This window comes from Drosophila grimshawi, unplaced genomic scaffold (assembly GCF_018153295.1).
Source record: "Drosophila grimshawi isolate 15287-2541.00 unplaced genomic scaffold, ASM1815329v1 contig_848, whole genome shotgun sequence".
NCBI lineage: Eukaryota > Metazoa > Arthropoda > Insecta > Diptera > Drosophilidae > Drosophila > Drosophila grimshawi.
In genome coordinates this window covers 18,994,329-19,019,479 of record NW_025063692.1, presented here as the reverse complement: position 1 = coordinate 19,019,479, position 25,151 = coordinate 18,994,329, and the positions used below count along the sequence as shown (strand labels likewise).

Here is a 25,151-nt window from a genome sequence, read left to right as displayed (position 1 = left end):
AATACTGAACTGAACTGATAACTTGACAACATAACATATCGATAACATAAAATAGGCTTAATATCGAAGTTGAGCACTCTTGCGAGTTGATGGTTGAGCCCATAATTCATAAACATTGCATATCGATAAATCTAAATATTAGCTTACATTTACATATCGCAATTGGTAGATCTATTTAAAAGCTAATTAAAATGTTGTTGACACACTTTGCAGTTATTTAAAACATTGAACAGCATTCAAAATACAAATTGTATGCCGTCACAAATTGGCACATCCATCGTAACATCAGTACAAAAGTCGATATATTGATAAAGTTGGAGGCCATCGCTAAACAAAACCAAACAATTGATAGTGATAGTTAATTGCTTAAATTTATGTTGAAAGCGCCGCAATATGATCTGTCGCTTGTGTTTAAAAAGCATAAACGCAAACAATGCTGTCTATCTGTTCGAAACGAACGACACCCTGGCCGAATCCTCGCTGCTCAAGATAATAGCCAAGTTTCTGCAGCTGGAGGTGAGTTGTTGCCACTGTGTGCCGAAAATGAACACAGTGAAATGAATCTCATTTAACTGGCTGGATTGCAGATAATGCCCGATGACAACATCTCGACGAACATTTGCCACGATTGCTGCGAAAATTTGGAGGACTTTAACAACTTCTGGCAGCTGGTCGAGCAAAAGCAGTTAACGCTTAAAAAGGAGTTCCTCAACGTGGATGTCGATTGCGTGGCCCTCAAATGGACGGGCGGTATCGATGTGGATGTCAATATAGATGAGCTGCCGCTGGTCACCGACGAGATGGACGAGAAGCCTCTCGATATACACAATCTCAGTCTGCTTGGCAGTGTTCTCGATGTGAATGTGGACAGTGTGGAGGTTCCGCAGCTGCATGCTGCACCAAAACATTTGCATAACCCCGACCAGCTGCTGCCCCTGCACGTCTTCAATCCTGACGACGATGATGATGACGACAACGACGAAGATGTCGATGAGAAGCCCATAATGAATGAGAGCAGCGATAGCACGCCGCACACTTCCTCAGATGATGATGGTGAGTGCACAACGTCAAACATAACATTAAAAAGCACTTGTCCCATTCCCAGTTGTGCATGTAAATATAGATACACCTGGACAGGCTGGCAAGCACCAGGCATGACTGATTTTTTAAGTTAACTTAAAATGGAATTCGTTACATTTTGGTCGAGTAGCGTTTCCTTTAGCATCGTGATTTTCATCTATTCCAGAGAAAGTTGTGCCATTTGCTTACACCCTCTGATCTGTTCCACTTCTCATGACCCAATGAAACGTTGTTCCCCATCTTAAAATTACCTGTTCTAAGCAAAGGAACTTTGCTGGAAATTCTACTAGCTAATTTTGCACTCACCAATTTTGATTTCAATCGCTCAGATCACTTTAAGCCATTCGATTATTGGTTGATTTTAGAGCTTTCTCTATATATTCTATCCTTAGCCCTGTACTGATGGCCTTAACCCCATTTAATAGTATTTGATAGCTCAGTTAAGCCTTTATTTTATATATATATATATATATATATCCAAAAAAGAAATTTAATCAGTTTGGTATAGTTTTCCCATACTGATCGATGATGTAACTTATATCGAGGCTCAGCTCTTTTTGTTGATCCGATATAGTACAGAGAGATATTTAATGTATTCAAAACTGTCCACTTACAAAATGACACGAACTGATTGCAGATGAAGTGCCCCTGGTGAAGCTGAAGCACAAGCTCAAACCAAAGCGAAAGGGACGCATTGTGGTACGCAATGAGCAGCGCCGGCTAACGCTCGCCCAGGAGCTGAATCAGCTGCTGGATGACACCGACACTGGATGCGACAACGATAACGATGGCGATAGCGTGAATCGAGGGCGTCGCAAACAGCGGAACACAAATAGAAACACAAACACAAATAATAATGCGCCAACGGATACACAGAAGAGCGAGCTGCAGGCGGCCATGGAACGGAAGCCGAAGGGCTGCTCGCGGGCGCAGCTATCGAAGCGGTACGAGGAGGCCATCGCCAGCTATATGAATGCCGACTGTGATCTGTGCGACTTCAGCACCAAGTACCTGTCCCAGTTGAAGGTCCACTTCCTGGAGGTGCATCAGCGCGACGCGTATCTCAAGTGCTGCAACAAGGTCTTCAATCGCGCCTCCAAACTGATGGATCACATACGCAAGCACATCAATCCCAAGCTATTCACGTCAGTCTACTATATATTTGTAATTAATTTGTATACCTTACACAATTCTTATTATTTTTATCACTGCTAATTCTAACCTCACTCAGAATATTCGATTGAAGCAAAAAATTCATCTCTCATTTCTTTTGCAAAGAAATGTCTTTTTTTATTGACTTATTTTTTTTACTGGAGTTCTTACAACTAGTTAACTAATTACAGATAACACTGACCTCACACGCAATCTATATTTGAAGATCTCAGCTTTTTTTGTTTTGACAAGGCAAAAAGTGAATCTTTTTCCATTTCTTTTGCCCAAAAATGTTCCTCTTTATTGTCCTCTTTTTACTTCTAATATTTGCACAATTTACATCTAGTTAAAAAAAAAAAACTAACATAATTAATTATATACTTATATATGTATATATATATATATACATTCACTCATATAGCATAGTAATTTGAAAAAATTGAATTTAATTTGATTTGGAATTTGGCAATTGCAGCTGTTCGATTTGCAACAAGTCGCTAAATTCCCAGGATTATCTGGCCACGCACATTGAGACGGTGCACAACAAGGTCGCCCAGATTGGCAAGATGCTGAAGTATCCATGTCCGAAATGCGAGCGCACCTTCAGCAGCGAGAGGCGTTTGGGTAATCATTTGCTGAAGCACGACACGGATCAGTTGGAGCACAGTTGCCACATATGCCACAAGAGGTACGCACCATCCATCTATCCATCCATCTCCTTCTCGCTCGAATCATAACAGCTCTCTCTTTTCAATTTGTTGTTGTACAGCTTTGCGAATGTGCATCGACTGCGTCGGCATATACAGTCGATCCATGAGGATGTGCATCCGCATGTCTGCGACATTTGTGGCAAGAAGTTCAAGTTTAAGCCATCGTTCGAGCGCCACTTGCTGGAACATCAGGGCGTCGTCGCACCAGCGATGGAGTGCTCCGTCTGCGGTGTCTGGCTGAAGAACGAGCACAGTCTGCGACTGCATCGATTTACGCACGATAGCACCGATACCGTCTGTCCCCATTGCTCCAAGACGTGCAGTTCGCGGACAGCGCTGCGCGCCCATGTTAAATATGCTCACAAGCTGACCACAAACCTGCAGTGCACGTACTGCGAGAAGAGCTTCAAGCAGCAGCGCAACCTCGAGGAGCACATGGCGATACACACTGGCCTCCAGCTATACAATTGCCCCCACTGTCCCAAGGAGTGCAGGTCGCGCTCCAACATGTATGTCCACATCAAGCAGAGGCATGCGGACGAGTGGCTCAAAGCCAAAATGGCACGCTCCCATAATCCGCAGTTTAAGCCGCACGCCTAAATCCCACATACCTATAAATGTCTATATAAACATATATATATATATATATATATATATATATATATATATATATATATGTTATATATATATATATTATTAAGTAGTCGCTAGTTGTATTCTTGGGATCATTTTATTGTCTTTACCTATTTTACAAGAAACTTGTGTACATTGAATACTAAAGGAATTGAAATTTTCTATTTGCTGTGTTATATATCATACTGGGAGTGTCCGAGAGAGAGAGAGAGAGAGAGAAGCCCACCGGTATATGGTCAACCAATTTGTCGTCCGACCCGTACGTTACGATAAGCTGGAATTGACGCTATTATTGAGATTGTACACCGTATGCAACATTGCAGTATATATATTTTTAATTTACCATGTCGTCATAGAAATTGTCCATCTGTATCATTTTCCGTAGCGCATAAAATTTGAAAATATGCGACACGAATTTTGCTAGCTGGTTGGCAAAATAATCGATAAGGTGGCGTTACCATATCGTTAGATATTCACAGAATTTAATAACCATTCAACACTTTTTGTTGCCACCTAACGGCATTTAGTCAACACTTAGCACTGCCCAATTAACAGAAAACATATCGTCCATCTCTAGAATGCAACGCCGTAAGCGCAAGCTGGCAGCACTGTGTGCAAAAAATACATACGATTTAAACTAATGGAACAATTACGTATTAAGTGAAAAGAACGCACCAAAAGTAACAATAAAGTAAACGCTTAACAACATCGTGCTATAAACGCAAACAAATTGGACCAGTGTGTGATGCTGTATACAAATAAATCGAAGAAAAAGTGATTCAAACTAGTTTCAGCTTCAGCACCTTGGATTTCGATTACATTTTTCATCTATACACTTGCAAAAAAAAAGAGACCAGAGCAGCAATAGCAGCAGCAGCCGTCGCAGCATTGGAGAACGCCGTTAGAGAGACAGAGAGCGCTAAGAAGCGAGAACGTAGGAGAGGAGCCAAAGCCAGACAGGCAGCCAGCGCAACATAGCCAACAACAGCGGCCCGAACGCGTTGAATATCGACAGTAAAATACAATAAAATCAAATCAAAAGTGTCAAAATTTAAAAAAAAAAACGAACAATTTATTAATTGTATACGCCACCGCGCTCCGCAACATAAAAAGTCACACACAAAACGTATCTCACCTAAAAAAAAACATTTGGTTTTATTTTTTTTTTGCAAACGGCTGAGTAAGCGTAGAAGAGTGCAAAAAAAAAAAACGTATAAAAGAAAGAAAAGAAAAAAAGGAGCCAAGGAGCAACGAACTGTGTGTGCGGTGTATGCTCTGAGTGTAAAAGGGTAAGCACTATATACACTTTCTTGTTTGATGTTTTTGTTATTGCTGCTGCTGCTCTGCAGACCACACGCTCTTATTGTCTCGCTCACACTCGCAAAGGTTGCCACTGCTTCTGTTGCATTATCGTTGGAGGCGGCGGCGGCGAAACAGCAGGTTTATCGGTTGTTTTTTTTTTTTTAATTATTTTCGCATTATCCATGTTTGAAAAGTGTAATGAAATCAAAGCATTACAAAGTATTTTGACGTGTTTGCACATGTCTCGCTAGCATTTGTGTTTGTGTTACGTACATGCGGACACATGCGAAAAACAATATTGAAAGTCTGGTTCGATACATTGAACACATGTGGCAACGCTGTGCCATCGCCAGACACAGACACATGCACATACACACGCACGTTAATATATACTGCGAAAAGAGTAGCACCAGCAAGAAGAAGAAGCAGCAGCGGCAAACTTCTCGCGCGGTGTATGTAATGCAGCAACTAAACTTGTTGTAAAACTCAACTTTCATTACGTTCAAATCGAATTTCAATTTAAAATGTACACTCATCAAAGTGTTAACATTCCGACAAAATCTACACACACATAGCCAGAACGACAAACAATCCAATAACGCACTCAAACAATCAAAGGCAGTTCTGCGAATGCGTACACATATATACATATCACTGTGAATGTGCGTGTGCCTGTGTGTGTGTGTGTACCACTGAGTGTACGTGCGTGTATGAGTGTATGTGTGTGTGCTATTAAACGGCACATTTTACAGTGCCTGTCGTCGAACAACAGCAAATGCCGTGTTTATTTGGCTTTTTTGATTTAAACTCTTCTTGTTCGCCCCATTCAAATTAAACTACGAAAATAACACAAAAGTGAAGTGCGAGTGTCGACAACCCGCCACCTCCCCATACGCTTCACTCTTGCATGTGTTTGTGTGTGAATGGCTTTTTTTTTTTTTTTTTGTGGGCAATTTTAAAAGTTGTTAGCAAATTGCCAAATATGAATTATGTTGCACATATTGCTAACCATCTAAACAGTTTGCATTTGCAGCAGCAGCAGTGTTGTTGTTGTTGTGATTTTGGCTGCTTCGCTCTCGCTGTGTGTGTGTGTGTGTGTGTCAGCCATTGTTCTTCTTCAATTATTACACGAAGACGCCACCGCATACTTCTTATGTTCTGTTTCTACTTTTGTTCTGTGTGTGTGTGTGGGTCGCACTGTCGCTCGCTATTGCGAGGGTGTACGCAAGGGGGCGGGGAGGAGTGCGAGGGGGGGGCGCCAAGCATTTGAGCGCAAGCACACTCGGAATCACTTCACTGAGAGTGGCCTCAAGTGCTGTCTCGCTCGTACACATTATAAACGAGAATATCGAGGTGTCTCCTATGTTTGGCTCGCTCTGTTCTTCAACAACTTAGTGCTCACACGCAGGCATTGGTGGCATGGGGCAGTTCTCTGTGTAGCCCCCATGGAGGTGCAAAACACATATACACACACACACATCGAAGCAGTTCTTTCCATGCAACCCGGCGACGGCGACCCACGTATCATAACAAATAAAACAATACACAAAAATCGCAACAAACAAATGCAGCAGCGGCAGCAGCTTATGTTGTTGTCACCCCCACCACCCCACCCACTTTACTCCTATACTCACGTTCTCTCTCTCTCTCTTTCTCGCACACACTCTGGTTTGCTCTCTCGTTTTTAGACATTTTTACAGCTCACACAAAAAGACTGAGAAGAAGGAGCAACAAAAACAACAACAACACATACAAAGGAGAGGCGCCAAGGAGGCAAATTTAACAGAGAGATCGACCTCGGCACAAGCTTGCAAAGAACTGCAACATCCCAGAGGCAGGCAGGCAGCGATTAGCGTGAAACGCGCGGCGGCAGTAGGCGGCAAAGGAAGCTAACGCTAATGAGGATCTATTGGCAGCATGAGTACACTGGGGGGAAGTAGGGGAGAGCGAAATGCCAAGCCCAAATTCACAGCGTTGGATATAAATCGCATGTACAAGAATAGTCGTGTAAGTTCAATCCCAATCCCAGCACACACACACACGCACACACACACAATCAACCAGATATTTGATCTATTTATTGCAGGGCGAATCGAGTGAACCATCAGCCCAAAAGAATCAAGTGCCGCGTAAACATGGAATGCAAATCTTGGGTAAAGTGCCCTCCGCTAGGCGTCCACCAGCCAATCTGCCATCCCTGAAGGCCGAGACCAACAGCAGCAGCAACAGCAGCAGCAGCAGCACCAGCAACAGCAGCAACAACAACAGCAACAACAGTGCAACACCCCTAAACAACAACAATAACAACAATCTCCAAGCATCTGTCGAAGGTAAGTTGTGTAGATCATCCCCCCTTTTCCTCCATATATACATATCTATATCTATATATCTATATATATATATATATATATATTTATATATATATATATATATCTGATCTGACTCTATTTTTGCGTGTTTGCTTTGCAGGCAGCAGCAGCGGCGGCGGCGGCGCATCAGGAGGAGGAGCAGCAGGCGGCAGTGCGACGACAATTGGAGGCTCAGCCGCAAATAGCAGCAGCCACAACAACATCGCCACTGGTCACAGCAGCGGTAGCAGCAGCACCACCACTAGCAGTGGAGGACCAGCAATAGCTGTTGGCCAACACAGCAACAGCACCGCCAGCAATTACAATAGCAACTCAAACAACAACAACAGCAGCCATAGTGGCAACAACAACAACAACAACAAGAACTTGAAACTAATCAACAACTCGGCCAACAGCGGCAGCAATTCAGCCAGCAGCGGCGGCGGCATCTCAGGATCAGTTGGTGGTACTGTAAGCGGCAGCGGAGGCATCGGCAGCCACTCGTCTAATTCACCGAAAACATGGTCAGCGATAACGACAGGACACGAACGTGCAGGTGGGAACGGTGGGCATGGCCACTACGGCAACCGCCAGACACATCAACATCAACACCAACAGCACCACCATCACCACCACCATCAGCAGCAGCAACAGCAGGTGGTGCCGCACTATCAAAGTCCACAGTTTCAATACGAGTTCCCCACATTAGTGGGCGGGGGCGGAGGAGGTGCTGCATCCTCAGCGGGCACTGCCAGCGGAAAGTCCAAGGATCAGCATGCCCACTACCAGGGACAGCAGCAGCAGCAGCAGCATGCCCAGCATCATCACCAGAATCATCAATATCAGCAGCAGCAACAGCGCGATTATCGCGATCATCATGGCCATCATGTGCGTCAGTATGGCGGCGCTGCACATGGACACCACTCTCATCGCCCGAATGCGGATGCCGGCAGCAGTTACAGAGATGGCAGCGACGACGTCGTCGGCACAGGTGGCGTTGGCGGCAACAACAGCGGCGAATTGAGCGAAATGAGCCTGCGTCCACAAAACGATCCGGCTGCCTGGCTGCAGCAACAGGAGAAGGCTGCCAAGGAGCTGGCATTGAACCAACAGGGCCAGGGCCACCATCATCAGGTGTCGTCCAATGGCAGTGGCAGCGGCTCCGGTGGCACAGTGCCACTGCCCATATTATCGCTGCTGCCGTCATTCATGCGCAGCGGTGCTCCGATGCCAGCCTGTGGCCTCGGTGGTGGCGGTGTGGGTGCTGGAGCACCAACAATGGCAGCAGCCGTGGCAAGCGGCGCAATAGATATGGGTGGTTGTCCATCGGTGCCCACTGCCTATCAGAATGGCATCGCCGGCAATCGATCCGCCTCACCGGCCGTACTCGTCGGCAGCTTTCGTGCTGCGGCCGCAATACCCAAGCGACCGTCATCCGTCTTATCGGGACAGGCGGCAGGTCAACAGTCGGCCATCATTGGCGGCAGCGGAGGAGGCAGCACGCCGCCGCAGCAATTGCTGCAACAGCATCAGCACCAGCATCAGCACCAGATGCTGCAACAGCAGGCGAACGGATCGAGCGGTGTTCGGCACAAGGACAAGGACTATGTGGTGGAGCCGGAGGTGGCGCAAATGCAGCGACCCATTATACGTGAGGAGGATCTGGAGCGTCTCAATGCGATTGCCAAGGACGACAGCTGGACGAAGCAGGATGATATTGACTATACCAAGAAATTAACATTCTCCGACGACGAGGAGCACGCCAGCCCCGACGATCAGCACCACAGCAACAGTAACAACAATAACAATAGCAACAACAATAAGCAGCTATCGTCCGTCAATGAGCAGCGCAAATTGTCGAGCAGCAGCTCCTGGCAGCGCGGCAAGGATAGCAGCGAGCGTGACTTGGATGGCGTCCATGGTCTGCAACAACAACAGGATCAGGCTCAGATTCAGATTCAGTTGCAAGAGCAGCGACAGCAGAACGGTCATCGCGGCAGCTCCGGCAATGTGATCGGTGGCGGCGGTGGTGGAGGCATTGCACTCGATGCCGGCGTCTATGAGCGGGTGAAACAGCGGAAAGAGGAGGAAGAGCGTCGCCAAATGGAGCGTAAGCAAGCGGCGGCAAAAAAGCTGCAGGAGCTCGAAATGAAGATGAACAGCAAAGCGAAGGCGCTCAGTGAGGGCAACAACAGCAGCAGTAGCAGCAGCAGCAACAATGCCACCGCATCTGTAGGTAACTCAAATAATGAGGCATCAGCAGCGCCACTGGGCAACGTCAGTGAGGATGAGGGCGGAGGTGGTGGCGCTGCTGGACAGCAACAGCAACAACAACAGCAGCAGCAGCAGCGACGACCGCGCAGCAGCATCTCGAGCAGTGGCAGCGGCTCTGTCTCAACATCCCTTGCCGCGTCCACAGCTGGCGGTGATTATGGACAGAAGCCCGTCTTCATGACGCATTTCCAATCGAATTTACCGCCGCGCTTTCAGCGCCAACAGCAACAGCAGCAGCAGCAACAACAGCAGCAGCAACTGCCACGCGGCGGTCTTGAAAAGAGCGCATCGGCGAGCAGCGCCTTTGAGAGCAGTAGTTCGCGATATTTACAAAAGGGCAGTGGTGGCGGCTCTAATGGTGGAGGCGGCGGTGGCGGTGGCAGTGGTGTGCGTAGCATTTCTGGTGGCTATGCTCGAGTTGGCAGCAGCGCCAATTATGGACGAAATCGTCATGACAGCGCCAGAGAGGAGCAGGATGCGACTGCGTCAGGTGCCGAACAATCGAGATACACTCGAGCCCAGGATTATCGCAGTGGACAGCAGCAGCAGCACCAACAGCAGCAATTGTTGCAATCGCGCAGCATCTCGGAGAATTCGCATCGCAAGACGAGCGTCTCATCCGGCGATGATGTGGGCTTGGGTGGTGGTGGTGGTGGTGTTGGTGGTGGTGGTGGTGGCGCCTGTTCGTGGGCAGAGCAAACGGATGCCGAGCAAAAGTATCATCGGAATCGCGAGGAGAGCTTCTCATCGACGCACAGCCATGATTCGGCCGTGCAGATCAAGATACTGCAGCGACCGGCGCGCCAGCCAAGCCTCAGCGAGGAGAAACCCACTGGTATGCTCCAGAAGCAGTCCATGGATCTAATGCAGCCCACACAGATACTGAGACGGAGCGTGGAGCCCGCTGACAAATTGGAGGAGAAGTCAACGGAGCTTGGCTCCGATCTGGAGGCAGTTAAGCCGCCGCTTTTGGCATTCCCCGGCGCCAAGATTGACGACGACAAGGAGTCGTTGCGCAATTTAACGATAGGCTCCACCACCACCAATTCCTCAGCCATGGCCATGGCCGCATCCGCAACGCAGCCAGCGTCGGTGAAGCGACCAAGTCCACGGGGTGGTCGTGTACGCGATGAGCTGCACACGACGAGAGGCGGTGCCGGGCGCAGCTATCCGACCAGCGGGGCAGGCGCTGGTGGCGGCGGCGGTGGCAACTATCGTGGTCAACGCAGCAGCAGTGACTGGAACAGTCGTAACAGTGGCGGCCGTCGCTACTATGGCAGCGGTGGTGAACAGTCTGAGCAATCCGAGGACGTCGATGAGGACTGCTACAGCAGCAGTGGCGGTGGTGGTGGTAATGGTGGTGCGGCGTCACGACGCAGTCCCAAGGTGGTGCAATCACGCTCCGACCACAGTAGCAACAGTACCGGCCAGTCATCTGGTGCATCAGCAGCAGCCGGATCTGGTGCAGGCGCAGTCGTCAACAAGGCGGGCTTCTCACCACGCGGCGAACCGTCGCGACGTGGACGCGGCGGTCTCTCCAGCGGTGGTGGCGGCGGGGGCGGCAGCTCCTCAGCAGGGTATCGACGCCAGCAACAGAGCGGCAACAGCAACGTTGCTGGCGGTGGTCGGGCCTATGGCCGGCTCGGTTACGAGGAGTACAACAAGCAGCAGCGCAGCTCAGAATCGGAAACGGGCAATGCGGATTTGGACAAAACCAAGCAGAACCAGATGGCGCTCAGTGCGGGCCTGCACAAAGGCAAGGATGACAAGGAGGAGCCAACGTCCGATAAGGACAAGGGCAGCAACAGCAGCAACAGCAACACAACCAACACTGCCGTGGCCAAGGAGGAGCCACACAAGGATGTACAAGCAGGAGCAGGAGGAGCTAGGCCGCCGCCAGGACTAAGCACAGCTGGTGCTGCTGTTGGGTCTGGTGGTGTGCCACCCTCATTGGCTGCGCCTGGCAGCGAAATGTCTGGCAAGAAGAAGAGCGGCGAGTGTACAACAATTGCACCGCCAACAAATGCAGCTGCAGCAATTGCAGCCGCCGCAGCAGCAGCAACAACAACAACAACTACAATAGCAACAGCAGCAACTCCCATTGGCGACAAGTCCAAGCTGTCCGCCATTGGGGAGAAAACAGTGGTGGGTGTCGTCGGCGCCGGCAATCTGTTGATCGATGCCAATGCGCCCGTGAACACCATCATCTTTGAGAACTCCACGTACAAGCAGCAGCAGCAGCAACAGCAGGCGGTAACTGTTGTGACGCTCAAGCAGCAGCAGCCATCGCTGGGAGGAGCTGCAGCAACAGCGGCAGCTGTCGATAGCCTCTCCAGCGCTCTATCCCAAATGAGTTTTGGCGCCAAGGATGACGAACAGCAGCAGCAGCAGCAGGATATGAAACTGGCCTATAGCTTTGGCGATGACTCGACGTCGCTCAAAGTGGTCGACAACCTCGATGCGGTTAGCAAGCAACAACAACAACAGCAGCAGCAACAGCATCAACAGCACCAACAGCAGCAGCAGCAAAACAATTCCACTGCGGATCTGAACATGAAGATAGCGAGTGTGAAGAAGGTGTGGGAATCAGCTACGCCCATGTCGGAGGCAACACAGCAGAGCGGTGTGCAGCAACAGCACTCGCAGCAACAGCAACAACAACAGCAGCAGCAGCACGCGCAACAGCAGCAACAACAACAACAGCAGCAAGCAGCCGCCGCAGCAGCTGCTGCTGCAGCAGCCGTTGCACAGCAGCAACACGCGCAACAGTCGCAACATGGCCAACAGCACGGACAGCAGCAGGTGGTGGATGACAGTGGCAGCCATATGAGTGCCGCCACCTTTGTCGCTGCGGTGGCCGCCTCGCAGCAGCAGCTCCAGCAACAGATGCCACATTACGCCGTCCCCACGGTGCACATGCAGCAGAGCCATCACCAACAGCAGCAACAGCAGCAGCAATCGCACCATCAACAGCAGCAGGCGCATCATGCTCACCATGCTTTGTCGTCGCCGGGACCCGTTTATGGTAGCCACGGTTCGCCGTTTGATGCTGGCTCCTTGGAGCAGCAGTTCCAGCAACAGCAGCAGCAGCAGGAGGATTACCCCAGTCCACAACAGCAGCAGCAGCAGCACTCGCAGCAGCATCAGCAGCAGGTGAAGGCCAAGCAGCTGCATGCTGGCCTGGGTATGTCGCCGCCGCCCAGCCATCAGCAGCAGCAGCAGCAGCAACACTCGCAGCAACAGCAACAACAACATCAGGCACAACAACAACAGCAACAACAGCTGCCGTTCTATCAGGCATCGCCACCGTTTGGCGTCGGCGGCATTCCAACGATTCCCAGCCCACCGGCGGTTGTGTTCAACTCATCGCAGCTGGCGCCGCCGCCGCCACCATCGCAGGCGGGCAATCTGTACGCTCCATTCCATTCGCTTGATCATTCGAGCCGCTCACCCGCCTATTCAGCGGCAGCGGCCGCTGCCGCGGCGCACAGTTTTCCGGGTCATTTTGCGGCCGCAGCAGCGGCGGCTGCCGCCGGTGGCGCCTTCAATGCGTACGCTATGCAGCAGCCTCATGGACATGGCGGCAATATGCCGCCACCGCCAACGGCGCCCACGCCGGACGTCTACACCAATCTGGCGTCACAATTTCGACTCGGTGGTGGTCCCTTTGGCCAGCCGCAGCCAAATTCGCAGCAGCTAAGTAATCCCAATGCCGCGCCCGTCGCCATCATTTCCTCGAACAGCAGCTCCATGATGTCGTCGGGCACGTCCAAACAGCAGGCCAGCCAGCAGCCAATTGGCGCCATTGGGTCCAAGTCGGCGGCCGGCGGTGGCGGCGGACCTGGCCCAGGTCCCGGACCCGGCCCCTATGCAGGCGCCCAGCCGTACATGAATCTTTATGCCGGACCGCCGCAGCATCCGGGCCAAGGTGGACCACCGCCCGGCGCACATCAGTTGCAGTCGAACAGTTACTACTCGAATTCGGCACCCGGCGGACCCAGCGGTCCCCAGTTCTATGGTGGCCCGCCGCCCCAAGGCGGCGGTGGCGGTGCCCAGAATTATGGCCTCGCCTCGGCGGCCGGCATGTATGGTGGGCATCAGGGAGGTCCGCCTGGCTCGAATGGACCACCGGGGCCGCAGTCTCAGCACTCGATGGGCAACTTTAATACACAGTTCATGAACTCACAGCTGCTGACAGCGGCCGGCATGAATCAGTACCGTGGCGGACCAACGCCCGGCGGTGGCTACCTGAAGAACACTCAGGGCCAGGGACACATGCAGGACTCGGTAAGGAGTGAACTACAACTACAGCTACATCCACAAGCACAAGCCCAAGCACAAGCACAAGCACCACAACTATCAAGCACACACTACAACAACTCAACTCAACTCTCTAACCACCACAGTTTGTCCATGTTCAGCCACTTTAATAAGACCCAATCCCCCAATAATTTGTATTAAGTATTAAACTTTGTACGCTTTTTGCTCGACTCGGTTTCCCATCTAAATAGAGCCAGTCTCTGTTTTGTCAGGGAACTAGATATTCTTCATTAATATCTAAATATCTATCTGATTTTGTGCATTAATTTTAATAAAAGTATAAAGTTTTAAAACAATTAGACAAACCATCAACTAATTTGCCTATAAAACTATATATATATATACATATATATATATATGTGTGTGTGTGTGTGTGTGTGTCAGACCGTAGCTAAAGCAAGAAAAATATTCTTAATAGTACTCAGCAGACTATAAACATTTTCTAGTTGTATGTGGAGCACAAATTAAGTCGTCATTTCACGTTGAAGCTTCCTGAACAGCGTAAGCAAAAGTTCGACCATATCTCTTTCGATCACAACATTTCCAATTGAACTCCGATCAGCACAACCGACATGGGTGGGCAGAAGTGCAGCCCTGCATTCAAGCGGATGCGGAAAAGAGCGGAATATAGAAAAATAATTCATGTCCAATTTTCTGGCCTTATCAACACAGAATATGTTCAACGCCGCATTTATATATATAAATTCAAATATATATATATGTATATATATATATATTTATATATATATTCGTGATCAGCGTCATAAGCCGAGTCGATATAGTGTGTCTGTCCGCATTTTAAATAAGTTGAACTCTTCCTCAGTTTTACAGATTGTCTTGTTGTGACTTATGATGTGGAAGCCGACCAGATCGGATCACAATAGAAACAATCGAGAATCGAAAGTGGAGCTTGAAGTTGTGGTATCTTCTCGTATATATGTATATATATATATGACAATCTTGTATGATTTTGGTTGAGCTATAATATCAAATATCCTTTTATTATGAATTTGAATATGCTTGCATACTTTTGGGAGAATTGATGCTCCTAACCTCACAATTTCAAAAGTAGCCCGATTCTTGCAATATATTCCCAATATACCAATATACACAATAGAGAAGAAATGTGTTGCTTGAGGTGATGGAAACCCAACTCATCGACTCTGGCCTAGATCCAGATCCAGATGCAGATGCAAATGATTATTATTGAAATGAGCTGTCACATTTTGGATATGTTTTTTGATTCGTATATTCATTGCAGATGGGCAGACAGCTGAAGAGTCCGTTGAGCGCTGACATGAGCCTGGGCCTGGCCAAGCAGGTGCAGTCGCAGACCAGTCCACCGCACCACAAGAACTATGGTGGCGTAAGTAGAGCAAACGACGGATCGGCAATCCGGATGCGAATCGACTCATTGACCACAATTCTCTCCATCCATTATCTATTATGCAGTGGGACCTGCAGAATCAGGTGCTGCAGCAGCAGCAGCAACAGCAGCAATCTCAGCAGCAGCAGCGGCAGGGCGGCAATGGCAACAATATGAATGCGTTGGGTGGTCGCAATTCCGGTGCCGTTGGCAGCGGATCCAGCGGCTCCCAGGTGGTTGGAGGCGGCGGCGGCGGCAGTGGTGGTGCTGGTGGTGGCAACGGTGGTGTCGGCAGTGTGGGACAAAGCGGCGGCGGTAACCAGGGACGTTATCCGGCACCCATACAGCGACCCAACAACTATCCACAGCATCCACAACAGCAGCAACAGCAGCAGCAACAACAACAACAACGCGACCAAGCGGCGGCTGCGGCGCAGCGCGCCCAAAGCATGCGTCAGGTGACGGGTGGCGGCGGCGGCGGCACCGGCAGCGCCGGCAATAATAACAATGCCTCCGGCGTGCCACCTGGCGCCAACAATGGCGGCAACAGCGGCCCTGGTGGCCCTGGTGGCGGCGGCGGCGCTGGCGGTGGCGGCTCATCGCCAGCTGCAACAGCGGCACAGCTCAGCAAGCCATATTATTCAAACAATGCGGCAGGCGGCGGCGGCGGTGGTGGTGGCGGCGGTGGTGGCGGTGGCGCCAATCGTGGTGAGTGGCATGCCAATTGAGCGCACGATCAATGGTGCCACGCCCAAATAGACCCCTCGCACACACACACACACACACATGAATACACACGTACATACATAAATTCATAGATACATTTTCACACATATGCAGAAATTTATAGGCGCGATTCATAAATGGAGCATTGAATTATTAGGCAATGTGCGTTTATGGCGAGACGGTGAGAGGGAGAGGGGGAGAGTGAGAGAGTAAGAGAGAGACAGCAGCAAAGCAAGAGAAACATTAAGAAATTAATTAAAGCGATAGCGAAAGCGAAATAAGAGATGAAACCGAATTAAGCGCAAAACTAATCTTAAACAGGATAGAATTTGCCATCTTGGGCACGCCGAAGATAAAATACCCTTGCAGACTTCTAATTCACATTAAAGATTAGAAAGTAATAGAGAGAAACGTGAACAGAAACCGAGCGATTATTACTATATATACAGTGTCTCACAGCTTATTTCGGCAGTGTCTAGCAAAAATTTTAAAGTGGTATAAAGTATAAAAAACAAGAAACAAACGCAAAATGTTTAAATGCCAATTTGTTTTATGTTATATCACGTTTGAAAAGGAACCTTCAGTTTTCATTAAAATATTAATTAATTAACTAAAATTAGTCAAAAACTGAAAACTTATCCAAAATACAGGTCAAAGCTTATTTCGACAGTCTTAGAAAAGTAACATATTAGGCGACACTGTATATATAGACATCATAATTGTCCGATGTCAATGATTTATTTTGGAAGCTGGGTGACCATTGAGTTTGATAAAATGTGTGGATAAAAGGCAGCTCACCTTTCGACATTCGATAGTTCCTGTGGCAGCTGATTGGTATCGTTTGATATATAGTTATTCGATGCAGCTGTCTCCGTAATACTGTCCGCTGTCTGCTGTTACAAAAGGAAGATGGATAAATTCAAATTTCAAATACCCACTGCAAGGGTATATCAAAAAGTTGGAAAACTGGACTAAGACTAAGACACAGCCAACGCTCCTATAACAAAAAAAAAAAAAACAAAGTTCAGCTCTGAAAAGTAACAAAAGAAACGAAAGGAAAAGAAATTATATATATATATGTGTGTGTTTATACATATATATAGAGAGAGAAAAGAACAAAGTATATGAAAAAAAAAACACAACTTAAAAGAAAAAAGAGACAACACGAAGAAGAGGGCAAGTTTGAAGCAGCCACGTCCCCTGAAAAACGCCTAAATACAACAGCAACAACAACAAGAACATTAAGAATGCCAAGAAACAATCGAAAATATGCAACAAGTACAACAACAACAACAACAAAATGAAGTTGAAGAAGAAAAAACACAGAATATGCAAAGGCAACGTATAATTTAGTTGGTTTAAATACACATCAAAACACACACACACCCATACACACACATACATTTGCATATACATATATAAATATATATAGAAATGGATTGAATCTGCAACTGCATTAAAGTAATTAAAATAAAAACAAAAACCGAAAGAAACAACAAAAAAAGAATCAAATTGACCAACGTCAATTTACACAACCAACAACAAACAAAACAAAAAAAAAACAAAAACAAAAAAAAAACAGCAGTAACAGTAACAAACAATATTATGCTTTTCATTAATTATTATTCACATAAATATATTTTATATTATAATTATTATCATTTCTTTTAAAATGTATTGTGTTAACTTTTAGCGTTTAGTTTATGTTAAAAAAAAAACAACAAAAAAAAAACAATCAAACAAAACAAATCGAAAGTGAAATTGAATGCTGAGTGTATTTTTTGTCAAACAAATTTACATAGTACACACACACACACACATACATACACACACATACATACACACACATACATACAACATGCATACATAGAAACATATAAACAACACTGCATACATACAAACATATACAAGCATAAAAATATAAACTTATTATTTTTGGCACTGTGTTTGCTATCATCATTTTTTTCTATATATATATATATATAGCTTCTTTTTTTTGTTTTTTTTTTTCTCAAGTGGAGCATTGATGGAAACACACTACTAATAACTCTAACTTATGATTATGCTACAATATTTTACATTATACATACTTCTACCAATCTAATGATTATCAATATCGATCTTTGTAGAGAGAGAGAGAGAGAGAAACAGAATTGAGAAACGCAAGCTTTTAAGTTTGTTTAAGCGCAAAGTTAAGTTGAAAAAGTAAACAAAACAAAACAAAAACAAAAAAAAAACGAATAGTTATGTATACCTCTTTGTTTTAAAAACCAAGTGTTGAATTCAACATACAAAAAAAAAACAATTTTTGCGTTACAAGTTGAGCTTGGCTTTGGGGCCCATCAGCAAAATCAGACGCAAACAAAAAACCCAACTTGAACCTCGGCTTCGAAAAGTGTTCAAACAAAATGGCGCTCGGGTGTTAATCGCCTGTGCAGTGCGCAGTGCTGCCCATCAGCTGTTTGGTGTGATGGACACCTGCAAATCGATCATTTCCGACGTTTCAATGTTGAATAGCAGCTGCAAATCTGTTGTCAATAAACAATTTTGTTTTTTTTGCTGTTGTAATTGAATTGTTGTAGAATGAGATTTGATAGGTGTCAATGGCAGTCGTCTATCGTTGCAGTCGTTGTGGAGCTGCTGCAATTATCTATTATTATTATTATTAGTCCGACTGCAGCCCCATGCTCACAACCACAAAAACAAAAGCTCCCTTTTTGGAGATCGTGGCTAAAGCTGTTCACTAACACTGGGAGCTGGCAAACGCAAAAGAAAAGAGAAAAAAAAAGGAAAAATGAAAAAAGAAAAGAAAACAGAAAACAGAAAAAAAACTAAAACTGCAATGGGACACGAATAAGATTTATTTATGTTGGATGTGCTCAAAAAAGGTAATGAATGAGGCAACTTTGAAAGACAAAAACAAAAAGAAAACAAACACAAAAAACACGTAACGAATCAAAACGAAACAAATTAAGTAACTGTAACTTAACAAGGATATAGCATACGCATATACGTACATACATATACATTAATACATACAATACACACATACATACATACACATTATAGTGGCAAAATCCAAGTGAGGAAACACTCAAATTTTTAATGACAAACCTTCCCCCAACCCCCCTCCACCCAACAACAATCAATAATACTGATTATACATATTATGAGAAAACGTAGTAGAAGCAAATACAAACATGAAAAAATAAGAGCAAACTGATTACATAACTAAATACATACATTTTTATGTATTTTTCGCACTTCGCTCGGCTGCTGCTGCAAAAATTCAAAATTCAAATTTAAATGATGGTATATATGTTAATGTGTTTTGCCAGGGCAAACCGGTTTAGTTATTAACAAAAAAAAAGAAGAAAAACGAAAAAAAAACGAAACAATTTGCAGATGCAGATGCGAAATGGCCAGCGCTTGCTATTTAAACACAATACAAATACATGTAAAAGATATATTTGATAGCTATAGCATAAACATAGAGTTGATAAATGATTAATTTCTACATACATACATGCATACATATATATGTGTATATATATAGATATATATATATATATATATATATATATATATATATATATATATATACATATATACGTACATATACATATATGGTTTTTCGTCTCAATCTCTATCTACCAAGCAAGAAAACGAAAAGTACATGGTCATATATAATACATACATACTACGTACATATACATATACATATATATATATATATATATATATATGTATATATATATATATACATGTATAAACCATTTTTACATTCAATTCATTCAAATTAATTTTTAGTAATACTGAAATTTCGATAACTGGGCTAAAACAAAACAACCCTACAAGTGGAACATTTTAAACAAGTTTAATGAAATGAAATAATGAAAACTTTAAATAAATAAAAAATTTAAAACAAAACCAACGATTACTCAATCTGCCGTTATTCCCAAGACATTGCAACCATTTCGAGCGAGAGACAATTGCAATCTGCAGAAATGAGCGAGACAGCATACATATTAAGATAAGTGAGCGAAAAAAAAGACATCATTCCTTAGCATGGTGGGCGACGTAACTGATAATTGCAACATAATCGGACAGCTGACAAATCCTCACATGTGCTGCAATCACAATGGTATCCCAGTGAGAGAGAGAGAGAGACGGAGGGAAATAGAGAGTTGCTTGCATTACATAATGAAAATGGGTTCGGTTTTGAAAATGGTTTATTCCTTCAAGCTCATTTGCACTACACTTAAATATGAATGGCTGCTATGCTGCAGTTGCTGCTCTCCAGGACACAACGAGCACATCTAAATTGTGGTGTCATCTCTACTTCTTCTTGGGCTTCATGATCTGGTAGGCAATTAACAGGCCCACAACAGCGTATGTTGCCTTCGCCACCTGCAACACAACATTTTAGATTTAGATTTCCATTTCGATTTGCAGATTAATGGGGGGGGGGGGGTGATAGGGGGAAGGGTCCACTTACATTTGCACGGCCTGCCATAGTTGTGCCATTGAAGATCTTCGAGAGGCCGGTCAGTTTCTCTTGTTCACCAGCCATTTTGCTATGTGCAGTGTGAATGTTAAGTAATCAGCAGCAAAATTGTTGTAATTACTTACCTACTTTCAGTTTGTTTTGCGACGAGCTGCAATTGAAGCAACGAAAAGTTCTGCAAATAGGTTATACAACTGAGCGTGATGTGATGCCAGTCCGTGTTGTTTTCAGCGTTGCCACCTAAGGCAGCAAATGGGCAGCGCTGCAGTGTGAGCAGCCCAACATGATGTCAATTATCGATAACGCTTATCGAAGGTGCTGCATTTCAAATCAAATAAATTTTGATTTCAACTTGTTGAGCTCTTAAGGCGTGACTCGTCAATTCGTCCGCTTGTCAAATGTCAAGAGCAGCTTTTGCAAATCGCATATAATTATTTGCATTAAATGATGATGATAGCCCGTTCAGGCGCTGAACAGGGTCTCATTAAAATTATAGTGCAGCCTGTGAACAGAAAAGCTGACTCTTAATTACAAAGCGTAGCCATCAAAACGATGTCATTTACCTAGCCCCTTAATGCAACGAGAGGCGAACAAAAAGAACACGACTCAATGGTGCAGGATGGTGATTTTTAATTCTATGCCACGCGACATGAATAGCTGGCACAAAACAAGGATATATAAGAGACTCTGACAGGCGTTAGTCGGCAGAGAGATTAATTGTGGGCATGGAGGAAAAACACTTTATGCGAGCGCAGGTGCTCGCTTTCCGGCTAATTGGCGTGGACTTGTGGAATGCCACCAGCACAACTGATCGGTGGCATATCTTACTGCTGCTCATAAGCGCAAGTACCACCTTTGTGGGTCCCCTCTGTCTGGCGATTCGGTATAATCTGAACGATATGGGCATGATATCGGATATCATCGCATCCGCGATTGCCGTTATTCTAGGCATAATTAAGTGTATCTTATTCCTGTATCATCGCAAGCAATTTGTCCAGCTAATTTACCGCATTCGAGGCATATTCAAAAAGGGTAAGTGGCTGAAATCAGGAAAAAATCTCTCTGAGATCCGCGTAGATCGACTCGGCAGTTGCTGCTGATCTAGATAATATATATTTTATGGGGCGTAGATGCATACTCCTGCGTGTTAGGTACTCTTCCACAAAACAAAACCATCATATAATTTTTATCACATTCTCTCTGACAGAGATCGAGATCTGCCCAGAGGCAGCGACCATTGTAGATGCAGAGATCCGAAGCGATCAATTACTGAGCTTTACCTACATGCGCTGGTTTAATACCTTCGTCATCCTGTCTTTGATTAAGCCGATTGTCATCATGGTGATGACCCGTCTGCGCACGGGACTCGTACATTTGGAGCTGCCGTATAGCGGCGCATATCCATGGAGCTATCAGTCGGTGTTGGCGTATATACCCACATGTATATGGAATGTGCTGGCTGGCTACGGTACCATGTGCATGACTGTGGCCATGGACACATTGCTCTTTGCTTTTTCATTCCAGGTGTGTGCGCTGTTCAAGATTGCTCAACATCGCATCCGGCAACTTGTGCCGCAGACGGACGCACCGCAGCAGGAGCTGCGAGAGATGAAGCAGGTGCTACACCTGCACCAGACGGCTCTGATGATTGCCACTCAGCTGGGAAACGATCTCCGCCCAATTGTCCTTATGCAGTTCTTTACGAACGTGTTGCAGTTGTCGTTTGTCACCTACCAGGTGGCCAATCTGTTTCCCTCGCCCGATGGCATCTCCTTCATGTTCTTTTTGGGCTCGGTGCTGATCGCCGTGTTCATCTACTCACACTGCGGCGAAAACATACAGCAGGCGAGCGAGGACTTCGCAACAGCTGCCTATGACAGCAACTGGGTGGACTTTGCGCCGGCCACCAGGCACGCTCTGATTCTCAGCATCCGGCGAGCCCAGCTACCCTGTCAGCTTGATGGTTACTTTTTTAAGCCAAATATGGCCACCTTCTCAGCGGTGCGTACCATCTTGAAAGTTGTACTTGTTTTTAGAAATCATTTCTCAATATTAGAAATAGAATTCTTAAAAATTAGTAAGGCTTGTCCTAAATCGACAATGTATTTTATTTTTGTTTTTAGACATATTTTATATTATTTAGAAATGCATTTCTAAAAAGTTGAAGTGCAAAACCATTTTTTTTATTGGCTTGTCTTTTATATTAGAGATTAATTTTCCAAGTTAATTCCTGAAATACTAATTTTATAGTTGAACAATCTTTCATACCCTGAAAATGACATATATTTTTTCCAAATTTTTAAATGGACCCTGAAGTTTAGTAAAGAAAAATCTAAGTTTTTACAAATATACTTTCTGACTAATAAGTTAGCCTTGGCGTTAAAAGTATGGCGAATTTCGAAAATTCAGCGCGATTTTTTTCTTTGTGTAGGCGCTGCTGCAAAGCAGATATTTACATTTTAATTAGTGTCGGTCAATGTTGCCAACTTAATTTGAACTTTTTCTACTTTGTGCCTTCCCTGCAGGTGGTCCGCTCAGCCATGTCCTACCTCATGATGCTGCGCTCCTTTATGGATCAGTAGTTACGCAAAACGGCAAGAGAGCAACAGCGTAATTCACACAACAAACCACTGCAGATGTCCATCGCAAACTACAGTCAAAGGCCAATTGCAGTCTTTGTCAAAATATCTATCTATTTATCTAACCTTTTTAGACAGTATTCGATCTTTTTAATGCACGTTGTGTAATGAGCCAAGTACGCCCATAAATAAATAATTTTTAGCACAGTTAAATCATTCAGCTCAATTCATTTGCAAGGTTTGCCATGTCGAATCGTAAGTTTTTTCAAATAAATATAAACAACTGAAAATAAACCTAAAAGGCTCGGTTAACGGTCATTTTACTCTTAGTACTTCGCGAGCGGTGTTAACAGTTGTCTGCCAAGCTTAAACAATATTTATTTCCCTCTAAACATTTAATTTTAATTTATGATTATCGATTTTTAAGGGCGGTATACCCTACAAATTTTATGGCTGTAACACCAAAACTGCGAAAGACATTTCCGATTTTTAGGGTCGGAGGGCTTTGATGACTGTAGTTTTAAAACTGTGGGAGATATCCTACAAAAAAAAAAACACACACAGTTTATTAAAAAACATGAAATAGGGTCAAGCTTTAAATGGTCATATCTTCGTCAAAAACTGTTAAATTTCAAAAATTAAAGTATTTTTAGAATTAGTTTGATTTTTGAAACAATAATTAAATAAAAAAAATTGACTTCAGACTCATCTCAGAAGGCTATTAAGGATATATGTGGCTTTATCGATAAGCGATTATCGATTTCATCGATTTCCTAGCCTCCTAGTGGACCCCAATATTAACATTTTGTCTGAAGTGAGAACTTTAAGGGTGTCGAAAAAAAGACATTGCACAAGACTAGGAACTTCTACCGAAGATCGAAATTTCTTGGCTACACCTACCCGGCACCTGTTATCAGATGGTATTACTTATAGATATCAACGTATTTTGCAGTCGACTACACCAGACTCAACGTTCGCTCTTGTTTTTAATATATTTTTCTCTCTTTGTTTTTTTTTTAAGGCAGCTAAAACTCAGTTTCGCGAAAATGGCATTGAATTTAAATTAATTCTCTTACTTCGTTGTTTCTAAATCATTTTCGAACTTGTTAGGCTCTACATTTTTTAAATGTATTTTTAATTAATAACATTTGTTAAAGAAAAACCTTGGCTTCAAATAAAATCTATTTTGACTTTAAAAAGTGACAAAATCCATAAACACTTTTCCTGGACCAGCAACTCTTAATGAAACAGGCAGAACGAAGCATCTTCAAGTCCATACAGTATATATATTCTGGATCAGCATTAACAGTTCCTCTGCTCAGCTTCATTATATCTCAATATATATGCACAGCTTCCATATACGCATTTTACCCATGTTAATAGGCAATAATAATTGGTTCAGGACATAATAGCTTTCGTCCCCATGCTGATTGTGGACGACTACACGCAGAAAATAAATTGCCAGAAATTTTTAATATATACAAATATATGTACACAGAAACCTGAATGTATTTTAAATGTTTAAAGCGATATTTACGTAGAAAAAAAACCCATAAGTTCTTTAAACACTTAAAATTAATTTTCTTTCACCTGGAAAGGAAATAAAGTGATTTTTCTATAATATTTTGCAGATAAAAATTTCTACACAAGAAAAACATCCTTAAGTCTTCGCCAATTTTACAAAACTGGAACTCCTGGAAATACGAAATGCAAAACTTATTTTGTTTTGAAGCCGCAATCTTCAGTTTTAGAAATGCACTTTATGAAAAATAGGTCCAACTGACCTTGGCGATTTTGTAAAATAGAGTGCGATTTTACTTTTGAGTGTAGCATCAGCATCTTTTGTTGCTTGATTGCAGCAATATAGTAGACTGGCTCGAATCCTGATTGATGAGCAGAAATAACAATTGGTTTTTCTCCATACTTCATACAAATATATTACGTATACGCGAGGATGCGCTCCGCTTTTCCACCGTTGATGTGCAATTTGCGTTTGCTACTGTTAGCCAGTTAGTCGTCCCCCTCCACCCCCCTCCTTTTCTTTATCCCCTGTATGTCTGAACTATATTGTTGGTGCTTCCCAACTTACCACATGTTGCCATCGAATGTGATAGTAGCGCAAGTAGTGTTGAATATATTGGTAGCAGCTCAATT

The 25,151-nt window shown here is 44.7% G+C and overlaps 4 protein-coding genes and 1 long non-coding RNA gene across 6 annotated transcripts; 3 read left to right on the top strand and 2 right to left on the bottom strand.

The window, feature by feature from the left end:
• The first annotated feature begins 259 nt into the window (after window positions 1–259).
• Window positions 260–3,568, top strand: LOC6565105 (transcription factor grauzone). The gene is made up of 5 exons (XM_001991494.2): window positions 260–516; window positions 588–1,053; window positions 1,718–2,225; window positions 2,708–2,920; window positions 3,002–3,568. Exons 1-5 carry the CDS (start codon window positions 394–396, stop codon window positions 3,540–3,542), a joined length of 1,851 nt encoding a protein of 616 aa, XP_001991530.1. The 5' UTR covers window positions 260–393; the 3' UTR covers window positions 3,543–3,568.
• A 94-nt stretch (window positions 3,569–3,662) lies between these two features.
• LOC116805556 lies at window positions 3,663–4,756 on the bottom strand. The gene is made up of 3 exons (XR_004365250.2): window positions 4,251–4,756; window positions 3,919–4,183; window positions 3,663–3,861 (listed from the first exon to the last, which is right to left on the bottom strand). It is a non-coding gene; the product is annotated as an uncharacterized LOC116805556 (long non-coding RNA).
• An 8-nt stretch (window positions 4,757–4,764) lies between these two features.
• On the top strand, window positions 4,765–17,026 carry LOC6565106 (filaggrin). Its single transcript, XM_032738084.2, has 7 exons — window positions 4,765–4,864; window positions 6,566–6,884; window positions 6,964–7,207; window positions 7,347–12,211; window positions 12,287–13,786; window positions 15,081–15,185; window positions 15,272–17,026. Exons 2-7 carry the CDS (start codon window positions 6,795–6,797, stop codon window positions 15,911–15,913), a joined length of 7,446 nt encoding a protein of 2,481 aa, XP_032593975.1. The 5' UTR covers window positions 4,765–4,864; window positions 6,566–6,794; the 3' UTR covers window positions 15,914–17,026.
• A 3,099-nt stretch (window positions 17,027–20,125) lies between these two features.
• On the bottom strand, window positions 20,126–20,620 carry LOC6565107. 2 transcript variants are annotated; one of them, XM_001991496.2, is made up of 3 exons: window positions 20,544–20,620; window positions 20,410–20,488; window positions 20,126–20,321 (listed from the first exon to the last, which is right to left on the bottom strand). In XM_001991496.2, exons 2-3 carry the CDS (start codon window positions 20,482–20,484, stop codon window positions 20,250–20,252), a joined length of 147 nt encoding a protein of 48 aa, XP_001991532.1. In that variant the 5' UTR covers window positions 20,485–20,488; window positions 20,544–20,620; the 3' UTR covers window positions 20,126–20,249. The 2 variants fall into 2 exon arrangements, with proteins under 2 accessions (XP_001991532.1, XP_032593974.1); XM_032738083.1 differs by having other exon boundaries at window positions 20,548–20,610.
• Window positions 20,621–21,193: 573 nt separating this feature from the next.
• Window positions 21,194–23,196, top strand: LOC6565108 (odorant receptor 9a). The gene is made up of 3 exons (XM_001991497.2): window positions 21,194–21,450; window positions 21,626–22,419; window positions 22,944–23,196. The coding sequence occupies exons 1-3, from the start codon at window positions 21,318–21,320 to the stop codon at window positions 22,998–23,000; spliced, it is 984 nt and encodes a 327-aa protein (XP_001991533.2). The 5' UTR covers window positions 21,194–21,317; the 3' UTR covers window positions 23,001–23,196.
• The last annotated feature ends 1,955 nt before the right edge of the window (window positions 23,197–25,151 follow it).